General features: G+C 34.3%; 1 protein-coding gene across 2 annotated transcripts in view; it reads right to left on the bottom strand.

The window, feature by feature from the left end:
- LOC120303759 (desmocollin-2-like) overlaps window positions 1–15,966 on the bottom strand; it is a 34,394-nt gene that overhangs the window by 15,849 nt on the left and 2,579 nt on the right. For both annotated transcript variants that reach the window (XM_039333518.1, XM_039333519.1), the window contains exons 2-9: window positions 10,099–10,183; window positions 8,962–9,164; window positions 8,202–8,312; window positions 6,671–6,826; window positions 4,881–5,025; window positions 3,461–3,636; window positions 1,638–1,772; window positions 328–513 (exon numbers count right to left, since the gene is read on the bottom strand). In XM_039333518.1, coding sequence (XP_039189452.1) covers window positions 328–513; window positions 1,638–1,772; window positions 3,461–3,636; window positions 4,881–5,025; window positions 6,671–6,826; window positions 8,202–8,312; window positions 8,962–9,164; window positions 10,099–10,183 — 1,197 coding nt within the window. The remainder of the gene's footprint in view (window positions 1–327; window positions 514–1,637; window positions 1,773–3,460; window positions 3,637–4,880; window positions 5,026–6,670; window positions 6,827–8,201; window positions 8,313–8,961; window positions 9,165–10,098; window positions 10,184–15,966) is intronic.

Below are 15,966 nucleotides of genomic sequence, written 5' to 3'. Positions count from 1 at the left end.
AGCCATGAAATTGAAATAGCATAAAGAAAAACAGAGTGTATTCAAATGTTTACAAAATAAAAACTATCAGTTTTATAACAAAAATAGTGAGAAAACTATGTTGTCAATACAGCAAACACAATTATCTGGGAAAATTCAGCGCTGAAAAATTATTGCAAATGTAACTTTTAGGGAAAACTATACAAGTACAGAGTTAGCAGTGTTAAAATATCATGAAAACCACTGCCACCTTCAACACTGGAAAATAGCACTGCAACTCCTAATACAACTCTAAATGAAAGTGGAAATATACCCTGTAACATTTTGCATAATCTTCTTTCTTATTACCTTTTTAATACATAAGGTGCCAGTGTTTGAATCCCGGTTTGTTTCAATTGTAAAAGAACCATCTTCATTTCCCTTTATAATATTGAAAGTAGCATGCCAGGCTGGAGTTCCCCGTACATCTTTGTCTATCACATCAATTTTCGTGACTTCTGCATTCACTGTGTTTTCAGGTATAAATACTTCATACTGAAATAAGCAAAATGTTCATAGATTAACTTCATTGTGCAAAGTTTAAAATAATGTTATTATTCCAAGATGCAATAATCCCAGATAGCATTGGTATAGAATACCCTATTTGTTTTTTACATAATTATACAGACTATATCTAAATAAAAAGACTATGAATTTTGGTCCTGCCATAGGCACAAAGCCAGGTGGGTGACCCATTCACTCTTTCTAAGACCTAGGAAGAATACCAGAGCAAATTACTACTGGAATCTTGCCAAAAAAAAAAAAAAAAAAACTTGTAGAGACTTTTCCAGGTGATCAACAAGAATCAAACCCTCCCCAATAATTGCTACATTCTCCTGTTCCTTTAGTTAGCTCTATTACTGTTCTCAAATTTTAGTTTTGTTATATATTATTTGTAGATTAAGCCATTCCAAACTAAACATGGAAGTGTTGTGGAGAAGGTCATTTGTTTTCTCTGCAACCAAGAGGACAGAAATCATGGTTTAATATACGTTAACTTGTAGGTTTATTTGGGGCAAAAATAAATTAGCGGTAGAAGGGAATTAGGAAACAAAAAGAACAATGGAACAACGCTGCTGCACTATCCCCTTATTAGGTATAGAGAATACATTCCCATTGATACAAAAGAGAAGGAAGAGAGAACATACCAGATTTGCAAGATCATGTTATCATAGCCAATCTAAACTAGTCTTTACTCCTCTACAGAACTAATTTCTTGGCTCATAAATCTGACATAAAATTGCAAGTCTGGCTATGCTCCCCCCCTAATTTGTGAAAATTAGGGAGATATCTGTCTGAGATATTTGCATACAGTATGCTTTCTACATGTGCCAGACATAATGTATGTTTTCCTTCACATCTCTTTGGTAATGGAGATCCCCTCTCTTCTTCAAAGCTATTCTATTTACTCTCTATACTAGACTAATCGTACAGGAATAGATTAAAATATGCAGGGTTTAGACTCATAATTAATATATATACTGTATATCCAATATACACATACATATACATACTGTACGTACGTACGTACATACACACACACACACACACACACACAATAAAAATTGAAAACAGATAATGACAAAAGTAAAAAATTAGCTTGAAAATGTCAGACATACCACACCATGTTCGCACATCGGTGCGTGATCGTTTGTATCACCAACTTCAATTATAACTGTTCCAGTATTGCATAAACCAAAACTCTGACCTCCCATATCTCTTGCTTCCATTAATACCGTGTATCTATCTACTTTCTGAAAGAGAGCATTGTAGACATCAGTATTGTTTATTCATTCTTAAAAATGAAATAAATTACATATAATTTATAAACACAGAGAAATGAATCATGAGGATTTTTTAAAAATATGATTATTAAAGTTATATTATAATTTTATAACATATAAATTACAAATTATATAAATATTATATAATTTATATAATTATATAAATTTACAGAAACTTATTATATAAATTAAATACTTTTTTCAGGTCAATGATGCAGAGTTCCATAAATTCACTTCCCTAATGAAGAACTTCACCCTGACTGATACATCTGTCCTGTACGTGCAGAAAAAGTGGAAGAAGAAATATTTGCTTTTTCTTCTTCATGTTCTATGAAAGAAAGACAAAGTACTACGGTTTCTTTATTTTCCAGAATACTAGCAAGTGCTTTTTCTAGTTTCCTGCCAACCCCACTCCCCATCTTCCCTTCATGTTCATCTTTTTCAGGTTGCCATTATTCCATATAATTGAGATTTTGTGGGAGTTGGCTGCTGCTTGTAAATCCCACACAAAGAGAAGCAGTCTTTCATAGATTTTAAAATTCACAGATGGTACAGACAAGTATGCTGAGTCCAACATGCAGATTTTTAACATTATGTCAGTCCTGGTAAATCTTAGCAAACCAGGTAGAAGAAGACAAGTTGAGGAAGGCTGCAATAATTTTTATATATTGTTGCACTGCCAATTATATACTGCTGACAATTTCTGTGATCCAGAAATCTGTTTAAAATACATCTGACTAAATGAGTAGTATGGCAGAAAAAGAAAAAAAAAGCTGTTACCAATGTATTATTAATTGGCATGCTCTTCTTCTATTCACTCTATGGAATGAATAGCCTTACAACACACAGAAGGAAAGGTCCTCTTTTAACACTATATTTATCTGAAAAGTATAAGCTCTCAATATGGCTAATTGCAATCTTCTTCCTCAAACCACTTTCTACTGGGCATTTCTTCTTCCAGTTCTATGTCCCTGGCTAGCAACTGATTTACCAATCCATTTCCAAGCTTCCATTGCTTCCCGTAGTCTCTTTGAAAGTTCAGCCCAGAGAATTTGCATGTGTCCTTGACTGTACTTCATATACGAATATTTTATACATATCTTAGTTGTTTTAACATTCAATCTTTTTCAACAATCAATGTCCTGATTAATTTTTCCCAATTTTTAGTTTCTCATTAATATTTAAATTTAACGCTACCCCGGATCAAGCGGAGGGCTACCGCGCTTCCGTGATCAAGCGGGGATCCCCTCCTTGCTGGTCGCCCCTACAGGGCGACTTTCGACCCTTTCCAGGGTCCTCCATTGATGCGAAACTGGACGCGGAAGACAGAACTTGCCTTCCAGACATCCATGGCGGCCACGTTGGCAAACCAGAAGTCCTCCCTTTATATATGAAAATTTTATCCACCATCTTTCGGTCAAGTTAAGACCAAATTTTTTGTTAGCATCATCAATCAAACCAGCAGCATGCTCAAGAATTTTGTTGTTCAAATTGGCTCCGTGATCAATAAAACTTCTGTTACAAAGAAACTGTATATTCCTTAAAACCAGTTCAGTTCTATAGTTTAACAGCAGGTTTCTAGGTTCCAAACACTCTTTAACAGTTGTCCTTGAAAGTTGCAAAGGTAAAGAACATTAGGTTTTAGGAAAAAAAAATACCTCTCTATCCAAGGATGGGGTATGCAAAGAAATATCACCAGAATCTGCATGGACAGTAAATAAAAAGCCACCCCGAAATGAAGCAGGAGTCTGTCCCACAATTCTGTATTTCAATTTAGTGTGCAGAGTGCCGGGTTCATCTCTGTCTGTTGCAGTCATCTGCCCAATGAAGGTTCCTGCATGAAAAAAAAATGCAGTGATCTACTACAATATGCTTCTTGCACTATTATTAGAGAACTAGCTTCCAAATAGTATTGTATGTGTGCTACATATCAAGCAATACTTAAATTAATGCAATAAAGACATTTCCAGTTGCCTTTAAGTTGCCCTCTTTCCATACAAATTTTTACAATTTCTCATACATATTTATACAATCCATCCTTGTTTGTTTCACTAAAGCTGTGATTTATCATACTGAATAAAATTGGTCATTTTTTTTTGTCAACAACACTTAAATTTAAAACCGCTAAAAGAATTTTGGGGAAAGTGTTTATTCAGGTTATATCCATTTCTGACTGTCAATTTCACTATAATGTTACAGTGGATGCTTAAAAATAAAAAAATTAAAATATTCAGCAAATTAATGTTTGATTTCACTGTTCACATTAAAATGCAATGTTTGAAACAAACCTTTATTTTCTAACTAGAAAACTGCAAAACAAAGAGAAAATTTTGTAGAATGAATCACATCTTTGTAGAAAACGTGCTATCACTCAGATTTAAACCAAAGCAGCAGCACTAAACCAAAAACACTTCCCACGCTCTCTCCAGGAAGAATCCACTATCTTTAATATTTATAAAATCAAGCAAGGGTGGGGGTGGGGGGTTGGAGCTTACCATTGCAGCCAGGCCTCCCTTAGATTGACACTTGCTTCGCCAGCCCACTTCTTCTGTGGCTGAAGGAGCAGCATCATTTTGCAGTTGAGAATGGAGCTCTGGCCTGCATTTTGCAGTCAGAAGCCTTTCCGGAAGGCACAGTTTTCAGCTGCAGAGGCCTTCCGAAAAGGCCTCTGACTGCGAAATGCAGGCCGGAGCTCCATTCTCAGCTGCAGAACGAAGCTGCTCTTTCAGCCACCAAAGAAGTGGGCCGGTGAGGCAAGTGTCAATCTAAGGGAGGCCTGGCTGCAATGGTAAGCTCCAACCCCCCACCCCCACCCTTGCTTGATTTTTAGGCATGCGCCTCGCCCCAGAACTAGGGCTTATTTTTTAGGTAGGTATATTAGGTATACCTAGGTAGGTATATTAGGTCCATCCTCAAAAATAAAGCTAGGGCTTATTTTGGGGGCAGGTCTTACTTTTGGGGGAATACGGTATTCATTCTTTTAACAGCTGAATCTTAGCCATTAAATTGCAGTCCCAATGACAGATTAAATTGTTAACAATATAAAACTAAAATGTTTTCAATTGTGTATATGCTTACCAGATCTGCTATTCTCTAAAATACTGAAAGTAACTGTATCAGGATTAAAAATTGGGGGATTATCATTATCATCCTCAATTCGGATTAAATGTACAAGTGGAATCTCTGGTGTATAGCCATCTAATGTCTTTGCATAGCAAATTATCTGTAAAAAAAGAAACTATTTTAATTTGCTATCTATGCAGAGTTGATTTTTTTTTACTAATCTATTTTAACAATTAACACGATATGCTATTACATTCCTTGCACGTTAGTATTTATTGATTTACATATTTAATTTGTATGCTATCAGACTTCCAGTAACTCTGGACAGTTCACGAAATAAAGCCATACAATAAGAAAGACAAAGAAACAAAAGATAACAAAAGTATGCAACAATGACATCATTACAGATTGCTAAGAAGGGATTTCAACCATTCTAGCCAAAAGCCTGGGTGAAAAGCTAGGTCTTCACCACCTTATGAAACATCAATAGGGTATGAAGCATCCAGATTTTGGGGCAAAGGGGGGGGCTTCATTCCAGAGTGCAGACTCTATGACAGAGAAGAGGTACGTCTGGCATAGCTTAAATGACATAGTTTCATTGAAGGACTCCAGAGTGCACCAACCTTGTCAGATCAAATTATCCAGAAAGGAAGAGAACCATTGTAACACTTTGCCCCCATCACCAAGTCATGAAGTCAGCTCAGAAGGACATAATGCCAGTGATAACAAAAGTCACTGAAAGATCAAGAAGCACAGACACACATGTACCATCCCCATCTTGGCTCTGCCAGAGGACATCTACAATGCAACCAAATCTGTCTCATTATTAAATCCCAGCCTGAAACCTCACTGAAATAGGTATAATCTGCTTCCTCCAGGGTACTTATCAACTTAAGGACAACCACTTTCTCAACAACCTTCCCCAGAATTAGAAGGCTGGAGTTTGGATGGTAGTTATTGAGAACCACTGAATCCAAGGACAGCTTGTTAAAGAGGACATGCAACACCGTTTCTTTCAAGGGAGGAGATACCACCCCTGTCAAGGAGGCAGACACCTCAGCTTGGACCAAATGCACGTCACCTCCATGATCACTTTTATGATGCAAGAAGAACTCTGATTCAAGACACTGGCAGCTGAGCTGACAGCACAGAGAACCCTATCTACTTCGTCAAAAGTCACTAGCTGAATCATGTCAGAGCATATTTGAATGATGCTATACATCAGGTAGCATGAATAATTCTTACAGTGGCCCAACAGATATTACCAAGGGCCCTCCCTTCCCAACAGAGATCAAGGGATCTTAATCAGAGCTGCTGAATGGCAATCAGCAATTGCAATAAGGGTGGAGAAGTAATAATAGCTTAGCAGCCAAGTTCTTTTTGAAATGTACTAGTAAGATTAACTTTATATGGATCTCCAAGAGATAAAACTGCTTTTCTGAGTTTCATAAAATCTAAATTTTGATTTTCTTCTAATTATTAGTAATTTGAACAAGTAGTACTTAAGATCACTCCTCAGCATTCCAACTTTTGTGGTGTCCGCACAATCATGTGATCATGATCCAGGTACTCAGCTTGTAATTATGAAATTGGAGCATCCAGCAGTCACTGTGACCTTTTTTGCAGGCTAATTGGGGAAATGCACTTAACGATAGCAACCAGAACTGCTATTGGAATTGCCATAGATAAGTGATGTGGCCACATGATATTGCATTTTATAACCACATCAATTAACTAGTCCCAATTGCTGTCATAAACTGAGGACAAACCTATAATTTAGAAAATGACAAAATTATGACTCTTACCTGAAATTCTGCATACTCCTCCCGATCTATTGGACAAGTAACAAAGAGATTTCCTGTTTCTTTTTCAATGTAAAAATAATTCAGAGGTGGCTGATCCACACCAGGACCACTAATGGAGTAGGTAATGTTGTAGTTTTGAGCTGAATCAGAAGATAGCTATAAAGAAAAAAAAAGTGGGGGTGAAATAAAAATACAGTCATATCCTACATCCAGAAGTCAAGTAAAACAATCCTCTCATCCTTAGAAAATATCTAAATATTTAAAAAGTATTCAGTGTATATGCCAAAGATGATAACATAGTCCTCAGAGGTTACTGGATTATAATACCCTGTTTCTCATTGCTTCAGATAGCAGTTAAAGTGGATAGGAGTTGGAATTTAGAATCTAAAGGGCTACAGTATGGATGCATGTATTAATTATATATTGTTTGCTTTGATGTACACTAAGAAGGCAAATAGAAACACTTAATATGGTTTTAAGGAAATTTAAAATATTCATATATACTGCAAATAGTTGGTGTACAAAGAAGGGGATAGTTAGAGATAAAATACCTATAATTTTCCTATTTTTCCATATAAAGTAATTTTTTTCTATTCCTTTTTTCCCCTTTTCAGTACTTATAAATAATAAAAATAATATAGATTTTAGTATAAACTTTTTCATATTATAAAATAATTAAATGTACTTAGCAATTTTTATCAATATTATATTAAACACCAATAGTTTAATATAAGCAATTTTATATACAATTTTATAAGCAATTTATATATATTATAAATTAAACAGTGATAACATTTGCTATTTAGAATTTTATAAACAAACTAGTTTTGCTGCTCAACCTTCCTTTACTGTGTTTGAGAGCTATGTCAGAGTAGATGTTTACCACACATCTGCATCAGGAAAATAATCTAAAAATCAATCTCTTACATAAGCTCTTAGAAATCTCAGTAGGCACTACATATATAACAACTAATCACATTCAAAACTGCAAAAACAATTTATATTATTTTGCTGTTCAATCTCAGTGTTTGAACAAAAAGATGAAGTCTGTCGGAAGCTTCAACTCATAAAATATGAGTCAAATACATACTAGTGTTTACTTAACTAGGACACATGAAACAAGGAATCATAATTTTTGAAAAAAATGCATGCTTCCTCAAAAGTGAAATTTCTTTATTTACCAAATTTTAAATGGAAATAGAATGGTAAGCAAATCTGTAATTTTATTCTTTCATTACAGAGTTTGGATACATCATTCTTCTATAAAGGTGGTATCAAAATAAAAAGGAAATTAAAAACTAGATTTGTATCATATGTGGTTAATTTTGAAACAACTTGAATAACAAAGTGAGTAAGTTATACCAGGCAACATTCTATACAACTTTTTTATGTAATTTGCCATTTGAGCAAGATGAGCAAGTATTACTAATATTTGTGTAAGTGACTACACATGAGACTGATTGTATTGCATACAAGTTGCTAATAATACATATTCCTACTTAAAATAGGAAAAGGAAACTTATTAACTTACCTGCTGAATTTGCATTGGGAAAGGTCCCAGTGAATTTTCCATTATAGTGGTTGGTACAGGAGCCCATCTTCGTTTACTGCGTCTAAGAACTTTCTCTCCTGTTTTGTGTGTCTAAGTTCAGAAAATATACAAATAAGCAATATATTTCTAATATATATAATTTATTCTAGTATTTTCGGCTGACTTCCTTTTTTATATTTTCAGTGGCCCAAATATACCTTTTTTCATGGGATGTCTTTATTAGCATCATTCTTTCTTTGATACAAATGCTAACAGGATAAACTAAAAATTTATCTTTCATCTATAGCTAAAGGGGTGCTAAAAGCTTCTGTTAGAACTATATATGCTAATGACATCTTTTAGGAACTGCAAGGCTGTCAGAAGAAGCCACATAGTCTTGTCTCTCTATTATTATTATTCTTTATTTAATGTGTTTTTAAATACATTATACATTTAACATTCACACATTACCAAGATCCCAGAAGGAACCTCATGTCTATAGACAAGCAAAGGTTTATTTGCTCTCACTGCATTTCATTAGTCAAAATTCCTAGAAGTTCTGATGTCAAGCATTTTGACTGTTTCAATTTTCCACATTATGATCCATGCCCTCCAGGGACTGGTTATGTTGATTGATTAATCTAGAAGTTACCAGGTTTGGAAGAGTTGATTTACATATGAATAAGGATAGAGTAGCAAAAAAATCAGGATTTTCTTATAATGTTCATAACATAATAATTAACTTTTATAGGCCACTTACCTTTGGGGAATGTGATAGCAAGTTGACATGGATTTGCTTTTGCTTATTATTTTGCAAGTTCTTGAGCAAAATGGTGAATGTTTTCTTTCCAGAAGACAAAGAAACTGCATTTGATGTAAATATAGAACCATCGTCCAGAACTATAAAATCAGGATCACTTGTACTGATCAGGTGAGGAGTTCTAAGATACCCATTCAGATTTACTAATAAAAAGACAAAAGGAAAGTCCTAAAGAATAGTTCCCAATATCACCCACATAAAGATACATGTAGATAGCCTAAAAAATTTACATTTATACGTAAGTGCATTAGATAAATTGGAGAATAGCAAAACTCTGCTATAATCCCCATAGAAAATATATATGAAAATACAAAATTAAATAAACTGGCCAAATGTCACAAGATTTCAGTTTTTTAAATGAAACCAGGTAAAATTTCAAGCAAGCAAGAAAAAACACTTAGGAATGCATAAAATTCCAATATTTTGATATGATATCATACAATATATTTTAAATGTATTGGCACTTAGACTTTGAAAAGGGTAGGAAGATGTGATTGAAAATCATATCATAAACATAAAACATTTGTCCAGAGATAAACAGACAGACAAACATAAAAGGAAGCAACTTAAATGAATCCAGTTTTAAATGTTTATGTTCACCTATTTAGCTTGGCTTAAATAAATAATAAATCTTAAATTCATATCACCTGGTTAGACATTGTTGAGACATTGAGTGCAGCAAATAAATTGAAAGTAAAGCAAAGAAAAAAGAAAAGAAAAGAAAAGAAAGTGGTTGTTGGTAATCCAAACGTATGCCAATGTAGAAGGAAAAAAATAAATAGCTAGTTCCATTTATTTCAGTTAAAAATTGTAATTTTAGTACATTTTCTTCCAAGCTGACATTTGGTTTGCTCATTAATGTATTTTTAAATTTAAAATCTAAAACCTTGCTGTGTGTGCAAGACTCACTCTTCAATAAGCACATTTAATATTCTAATACTCTTTAATTAGGAAAATTCTCTTTTGAATACAATATGGCTTACTTGAAGAAAAATTATTGGGATGAGGAGGAGGACAAAAATAACCACAGATATTAGATTCGAATTATTATATTTAAGAAACTTGCTATTTTCTCACCTTGGCCAATTAGTGTGTCTGGGTTTAGTTTTGGAGGCACATTTAAGATAACCTTTTTGGAAGCTTCACAAGATAAGCTTAATACCTAGATGGGGACAAAAGAATCAATTATATTTGTATTGCAGAACTATAAATAATGAAAATAAATGTAGCCTTACACATCCCTTCTGCAATTTTCCAAATCAAATAGTAAACACGAATTGAAGCATTTATAAGCGAGAGAAAATTTAGTCTTTTTTCCATAGAAAAAAATTTGATAAATTATACATCTCCAGGCATAGAAAGTTTTTTTTTTCCAACGCTATGCAGGCAGTAGACAAAAAACATATATTTTTAACATTTGATTTTAAAATCCTTAACTTAATACATTATCAAGAGAATATGGATGAAGTTCAGAAAAAAATCCTTTCTGAATTGAAATCAATACATGAAACAATTCTTTCACCATGTAACAAAATAAGAGGCAACATAAAGGAACAAGATGCCAGCTTAGATATACAAACCCAGATTTTGACTACAACCAAAGACCCAACAATTCAGAAAGCAACAGGAGAAATAGAACAACTAAATATTACGACAGAGGACCCAACTGACCAACAGATCCAGCCAACGGGAAAATTAGAAAAGAGAGTGACAACATTGAAAAAGGAAAAGATTTTTTCATAAATCAGAAGAAACTTGAGGAAAAGGAAGGACAGACTGAATGGAAGATAAACTTATCAGGACAACTGTGGGAAATTGGAATAATGGGGAGGCAATCAAAGAAATATAATGGGGCTAGTTCTTCCAAAAAATTGTAATTAAATGGTTTTTCTTAACTCAAATAATGCACACAATAATAGAGGGAGAACTGTTTGACGAATTAAAAATACTAACATGGATGGTTAGTTGACAAGAGAAAAAAGCCAGAGTAAGGCTGAAAGAAACTAGGGTTTTGATTTATTAGGGGGGATTTCATACTATTGATTAGATGGTTGAATATTTTTTTTAGAAAATAAAGTAATATTATAACTGAATAGGTAAAATGTATAATAAATTAATAGATTTTCAGTTTAATATAGTGGAAAAAAGATAATTTTTAGAAAATAGGATAAGATTATATGCAAATAGATAAGATGTATATTTAGAATATTAGATTTTGTTATAAAAAGGGGGAAATGTAGATTGAGATAACGGAAACTATAGTCACTTAAACCTTGTAATTGTAACATACCAAATGTTAAGTTAAATATTGAGGGGAAATTAAAGCCTGGGGAAAAAGCTACAACAGGACATTGATGTATATAAGATTGAATGTAAACACAATTAAGATATGTGTAAGTTAAAAATTATTGATAAATGTAACAAAGATGGTTTTAGTTAGTTGATAACAATAAGAATTATATTAATTCAATATGAGATAGCAGATATTAAGGGGAAAAGAGAGGAAATATCTGATGTTGTAACTTGAGATTTGTGCTAAAGTTTTATGTATGTTATGGAATCATTGATTACACAGTCACCACATTGCTTTTTAAATGTTTAATTGTAAAATTAGAAAATTAATAAAATATAAAAAAACATATCTGGTGTATTACAAGCAAAAATTGCAACGTGTCAGAACAAATTACTAGGATTCCATGATACTCTCACCCCACATCTATTCTTTCAAAACATTTGAATGGCTATGTGAATCATTTCAAAGTTTAGTAATACTGTTATAATACATGAAGGTACAGAAATTTTATAAAGCGTCATTACCCACATAAGTAGTTGTACAAAGTTGGGTTTCCATTATGGAAGGGAATTCCATAATTTCCATCAATTAATCCATGCACATTTACTAGGGACTACAAACCACATCACAATGACATACCACTGACTTCATAGGGAAATTAACTTACCACAAGCAAACTACCTGTGTATAGTATGTTTAATAGATTTGGAAGAATATACACAATTATTAGTTGAACCGAAACTAATTTTTTGCCTTCCTTTGGGAAACCTTGTCTATAGTATGACTCATTTGAATGGAAACAGACGTCTTCAGCTACATGATGGCACCAAGCATACCACCATCATGCCCCATTTTAAATATAATTTATTTTATAAGGCAAAACTAATCAACAAAAGAGAAATACAAATATTTAAAAGAGCATCAACAGCTCAACAAAATCTTATAAGCACAGCAGGTTTTTTTTAAAAAAAAAAGAAATCTGGCAATTACTACAAACAGAAGAAAAAAAATTGATCATATTGTTCTAAAATCTTTTTCCTTGCCTTTATTAAAAAGACTGTTAAATGTTGTATTGTCAAATACTGGCAATACAATACATATTAAGAGTCCACAGTTTTTGTTTAGATGCCTTCTTCCTATGTGGTACAATAACTCTTATAGCCAATTTGTTCATTAATCATCTAAATATTTTGCAAGTTAACAATCCTGTTCATGTCCACCCTGGATGCAATAATAACAAAAAAAGATAAACCACATAGGTTAATGTTGCAACTGAAGTGGAATGGCCAATGGAGAGGGATGCCAGGAATTGCAGTTCAACTATATGAGGAAGGTTGCAAGTTACCCATATTTGCTCTAAATCAGTGGTTCTCGAAGTGTGGTCTAGGGACCGTGGGCTCCATGAAAGCAAATGCATAAATATTTTTAAAATACTCAGTTTTAATACAGTAAATATTGATATAACTCATACAAACCAAAGCTCTTTAGGATTCTCAATCATTTTTAAGAATGTAAGGGGTCCAGAAACCAAACTGTTTGAGAACTGTTGCTCTAAATCAGGAGTCCCCAACCTATGGGCCACGGCCTACTGGCCACCAGGCTGTGGGACAAGCTGGCCAGTGTGTATGTGCACTCACACCCACTCACGCTAGCGCCCGCGGACCCATTTGTGCATGTGGATGGGGCTAGCTAGCGGCAGAAGCTAGCTCCTGCGCACCTGCGCAAACAGGGACTGCTAGCACCGTGCGGGTTGTGCGGCCCTTTTGCATATGTGGATGGGGCTAGCAGCAGAGACTAGAGCCTGCATGGCTACACAAACAGGGCCGCTAGCGCTGTGTGTGTGTGTGTGTGTGTGTGTGTGTGTGTGTGTGTGTGCATGCACAGCTCCGTTTCCGCACGTACATATGTACACACGTGCAAATTTTCCAGCTGCTCCTTTTCCCTCTGGGCCGCCAGCGTGAAAAGGTTGGTGACCTCTGCTCTAAATGAAATATGCCAATTGTAGTGAATAAAAGTAGAGGTAATGCTTTAACAGGGTTTCCAGGGAAGTTTCTCAAAATGCTTTCTTGGAAGTATTATCAATACAGTAAACAGTAATTAGATCTGAGAGGTCACTCTATTGTAAGTGCCTATAAAGATATCGTTAACAAGATGGATATAAACAAGGTTAGCATTCCAAAGTAAATTGCAGTCACTATAGACAGATCTCTCATCAATAATAAGGTAGTCCTCACTTAATAACACTAATTGGTACCAGAAAGCAATATGGTCATAAGTCAAAAATCCACACGACTACATTGTTTAGTGATGGCAATTCTGGCAATCCCAGTTGCCATTAAGCAAGGATCATGCATGTCATTAAGCGAGGGTGTTATGTCACTGTGACTTGCAACTTCCTTGCCAGCTTCATTGATTTAGTTTGTCAAAAGATGGCATGGAAAGTTGCAAATCACAATCAGATGTCTTTGGGGATGCTGTTACAGCTATAAGTATAAGAACCAGTCACAACTATCACTCAGTCAGCAAGTACAAATGGTTGTTAAATAAGGACCAGCTACATTCCTTCCATTATAAAATACTCTTAGAATTAAAAATTTAGAATTTCCTAGAAAACAATAGCTGATAAAAAACTGAAAGCAGTAAGGGTCATTACTGAGCAAATCCACTGAAAAGCGTTGCCTTTGTGGAGAAAAGATCAACATTGTTCTTTTTCCCAAAAAGATATGTCTGTAAAATATACTTTTGTGTGTGTGTGTGTGTGTGTGTGTGTGTGTATGTGTGTGTATGTGTGTGTGTGTGTGTCTCTATCAGTCTTGATTTTAAAGATTGTGGGGACAAGTTTCTGCAATTTTCTTGGCAACATTTTCAGAAGTGGTTTGCCACTTCCTAGGGCTGAGAAAGAAAGGTCATCCAGTTGACTTTATGCCCAAGGCAGGACTAATGCTCTAAGAAGTTGTTCTAAAAATAGACCAACCCTCAGGAGACCTAAAACTGAGACAATATAATCATTAGCTGAAGTGGAATCTATGGCACATGAGAAGTATCTTTAGGCTTCTCTGCATAGGATTGTAGAGATGAAGCCCCAACACATCTAGCAAGACAGTAGCAGGCATTTTGTTGGGCAACTAAGAGTTGCTGCCCAGCATGTTGAAGAGCTACAATAGGAGGTCATAATGAGTTGAGATATCTATACTGACTGCAACAGCACACGTTTATAAAGCATACTCAAATACAGTGAGCTATAGTTTAATATTCTCACAGATTTTAATAGCCTATTATATATTGAAACAAAGTAAAATGTTAAACATTTGTATATTATACTCTATTCCTGTAGGAAGTAGTGTATCTCGTGCATTTTTTTTTTCCTTCAACATTTATTAATCACTCAATGCTAAGGAGGGATTCAGGAGATGCAGCACTAACTAAAGGCAAATCCTCAATCAAGTTCTTTTGTGTTATAATAAAATTATAAAGGCTGGGAGAGGGAGAAGTGCAAATTGCATATAAAACACTCAATGCAATGAAAAAGAAAATGTTCACCACTAAAACCAAGTCTTTGTTCCTAAAAGCTTCTTGAGCAGATGATTTGTCCACTCTACTTAAATACACCCAATAAATGGGAGCATTTAATATTTCTGATTAACTGGTCCTATTGCCCTTATCATCGAAAGTTTTCTAAATAGTCAAGAGGAATGACTTTCTGTATGTTAAAGTCATTATTCATAGTCCTAAACTCTGGAATGAAAATTACTTTTGACCTTTTCTGTATAACATCCCTTCTGGTATTTGATAATGCTGTTCTATGTCTCCTCAGTCTTCTCAACTCAAAACTAAACATGTCAATTCCTTTAATCTTTCTTCACATAACTTCAGTTCCCCATTTTTGATTATCTTTTTGTCATTCTCTAAACCCATTTGTTTGTTTATCTAAATCCTTCTTAAAAGGTTATGTCCCCAAATGATATTGTCCTTGAGATGGTCTTTGCTCCCTGCTTTGGAAACTCTTTAAAGAAGAATCTCTTTTGAGTCTAGTTTCTTAATGAAAGTATCCGTGCAATTTTGTTGGGAAGAACAGGAGAAAGTTTGCCTTCATCTGGTTTTGTTTTGGGCTATTATTTTTTTCTTGCTTCACAATCTAATTCTGCACTGGTATTTTTTTGGTCTCCCATCAAGGTCCAATTTTGCTTAGTTTTTCAACATTACCTGAAGGAGTGTAAAATTTATTTCTGGAAACACAAATGTCAGCAAATCATAGTTATCAGTAGCGTTTAATATAAACAGTATATATTTCTCATTAATTAGAACAAAAAGGTTTCGCTAACGTTCTTGGAATGTTGTCAAGTATTGAATGTTAAATTCAAGAGCACGCCACAATTTCATTAAATACCATTAACTCAAATTACTACTTTGTTTATAATATAAAATGATATCAGTAGCAAAGAATATTAAAGGCTACAAAAGGAAAGCATATCAACATAAAAAGAAAAAAAGTATTTTATCATCTTAAAGGGCGAATAAATGGATGATTTATTTGTTTATTACATTTTTATGCTTCCACAGCTCTTGTGATTGATGAGCTGGGTTGAGAAACCATAACTGATCCAAAGTCATCCAATTGGCTTCTGTGCCTAAGGAAGGACTGGAACTCATGG

The sequence above is a fragment of the Crotalus tigris genome, unplaced genomic scaffold (assembly GCF_016545835.1).
Source record: "Crotalus tigris isolate CLP2741 ecotype Arizona unplaced genomic scaffold, ASM1654583v1 scf7180000024506.7606697, whole genome shotgun sequence".
NCBI classification, from domain to species: domain Eukaryota; kingdom Metazoa; phylum Chordata; class Lepidosauria; order Squamata; family Viperidae; genus Crotalus; species Crotalus tigris.
This window is presented reverse-complemented; position numbering and strand designations above follow the sequence as displayed.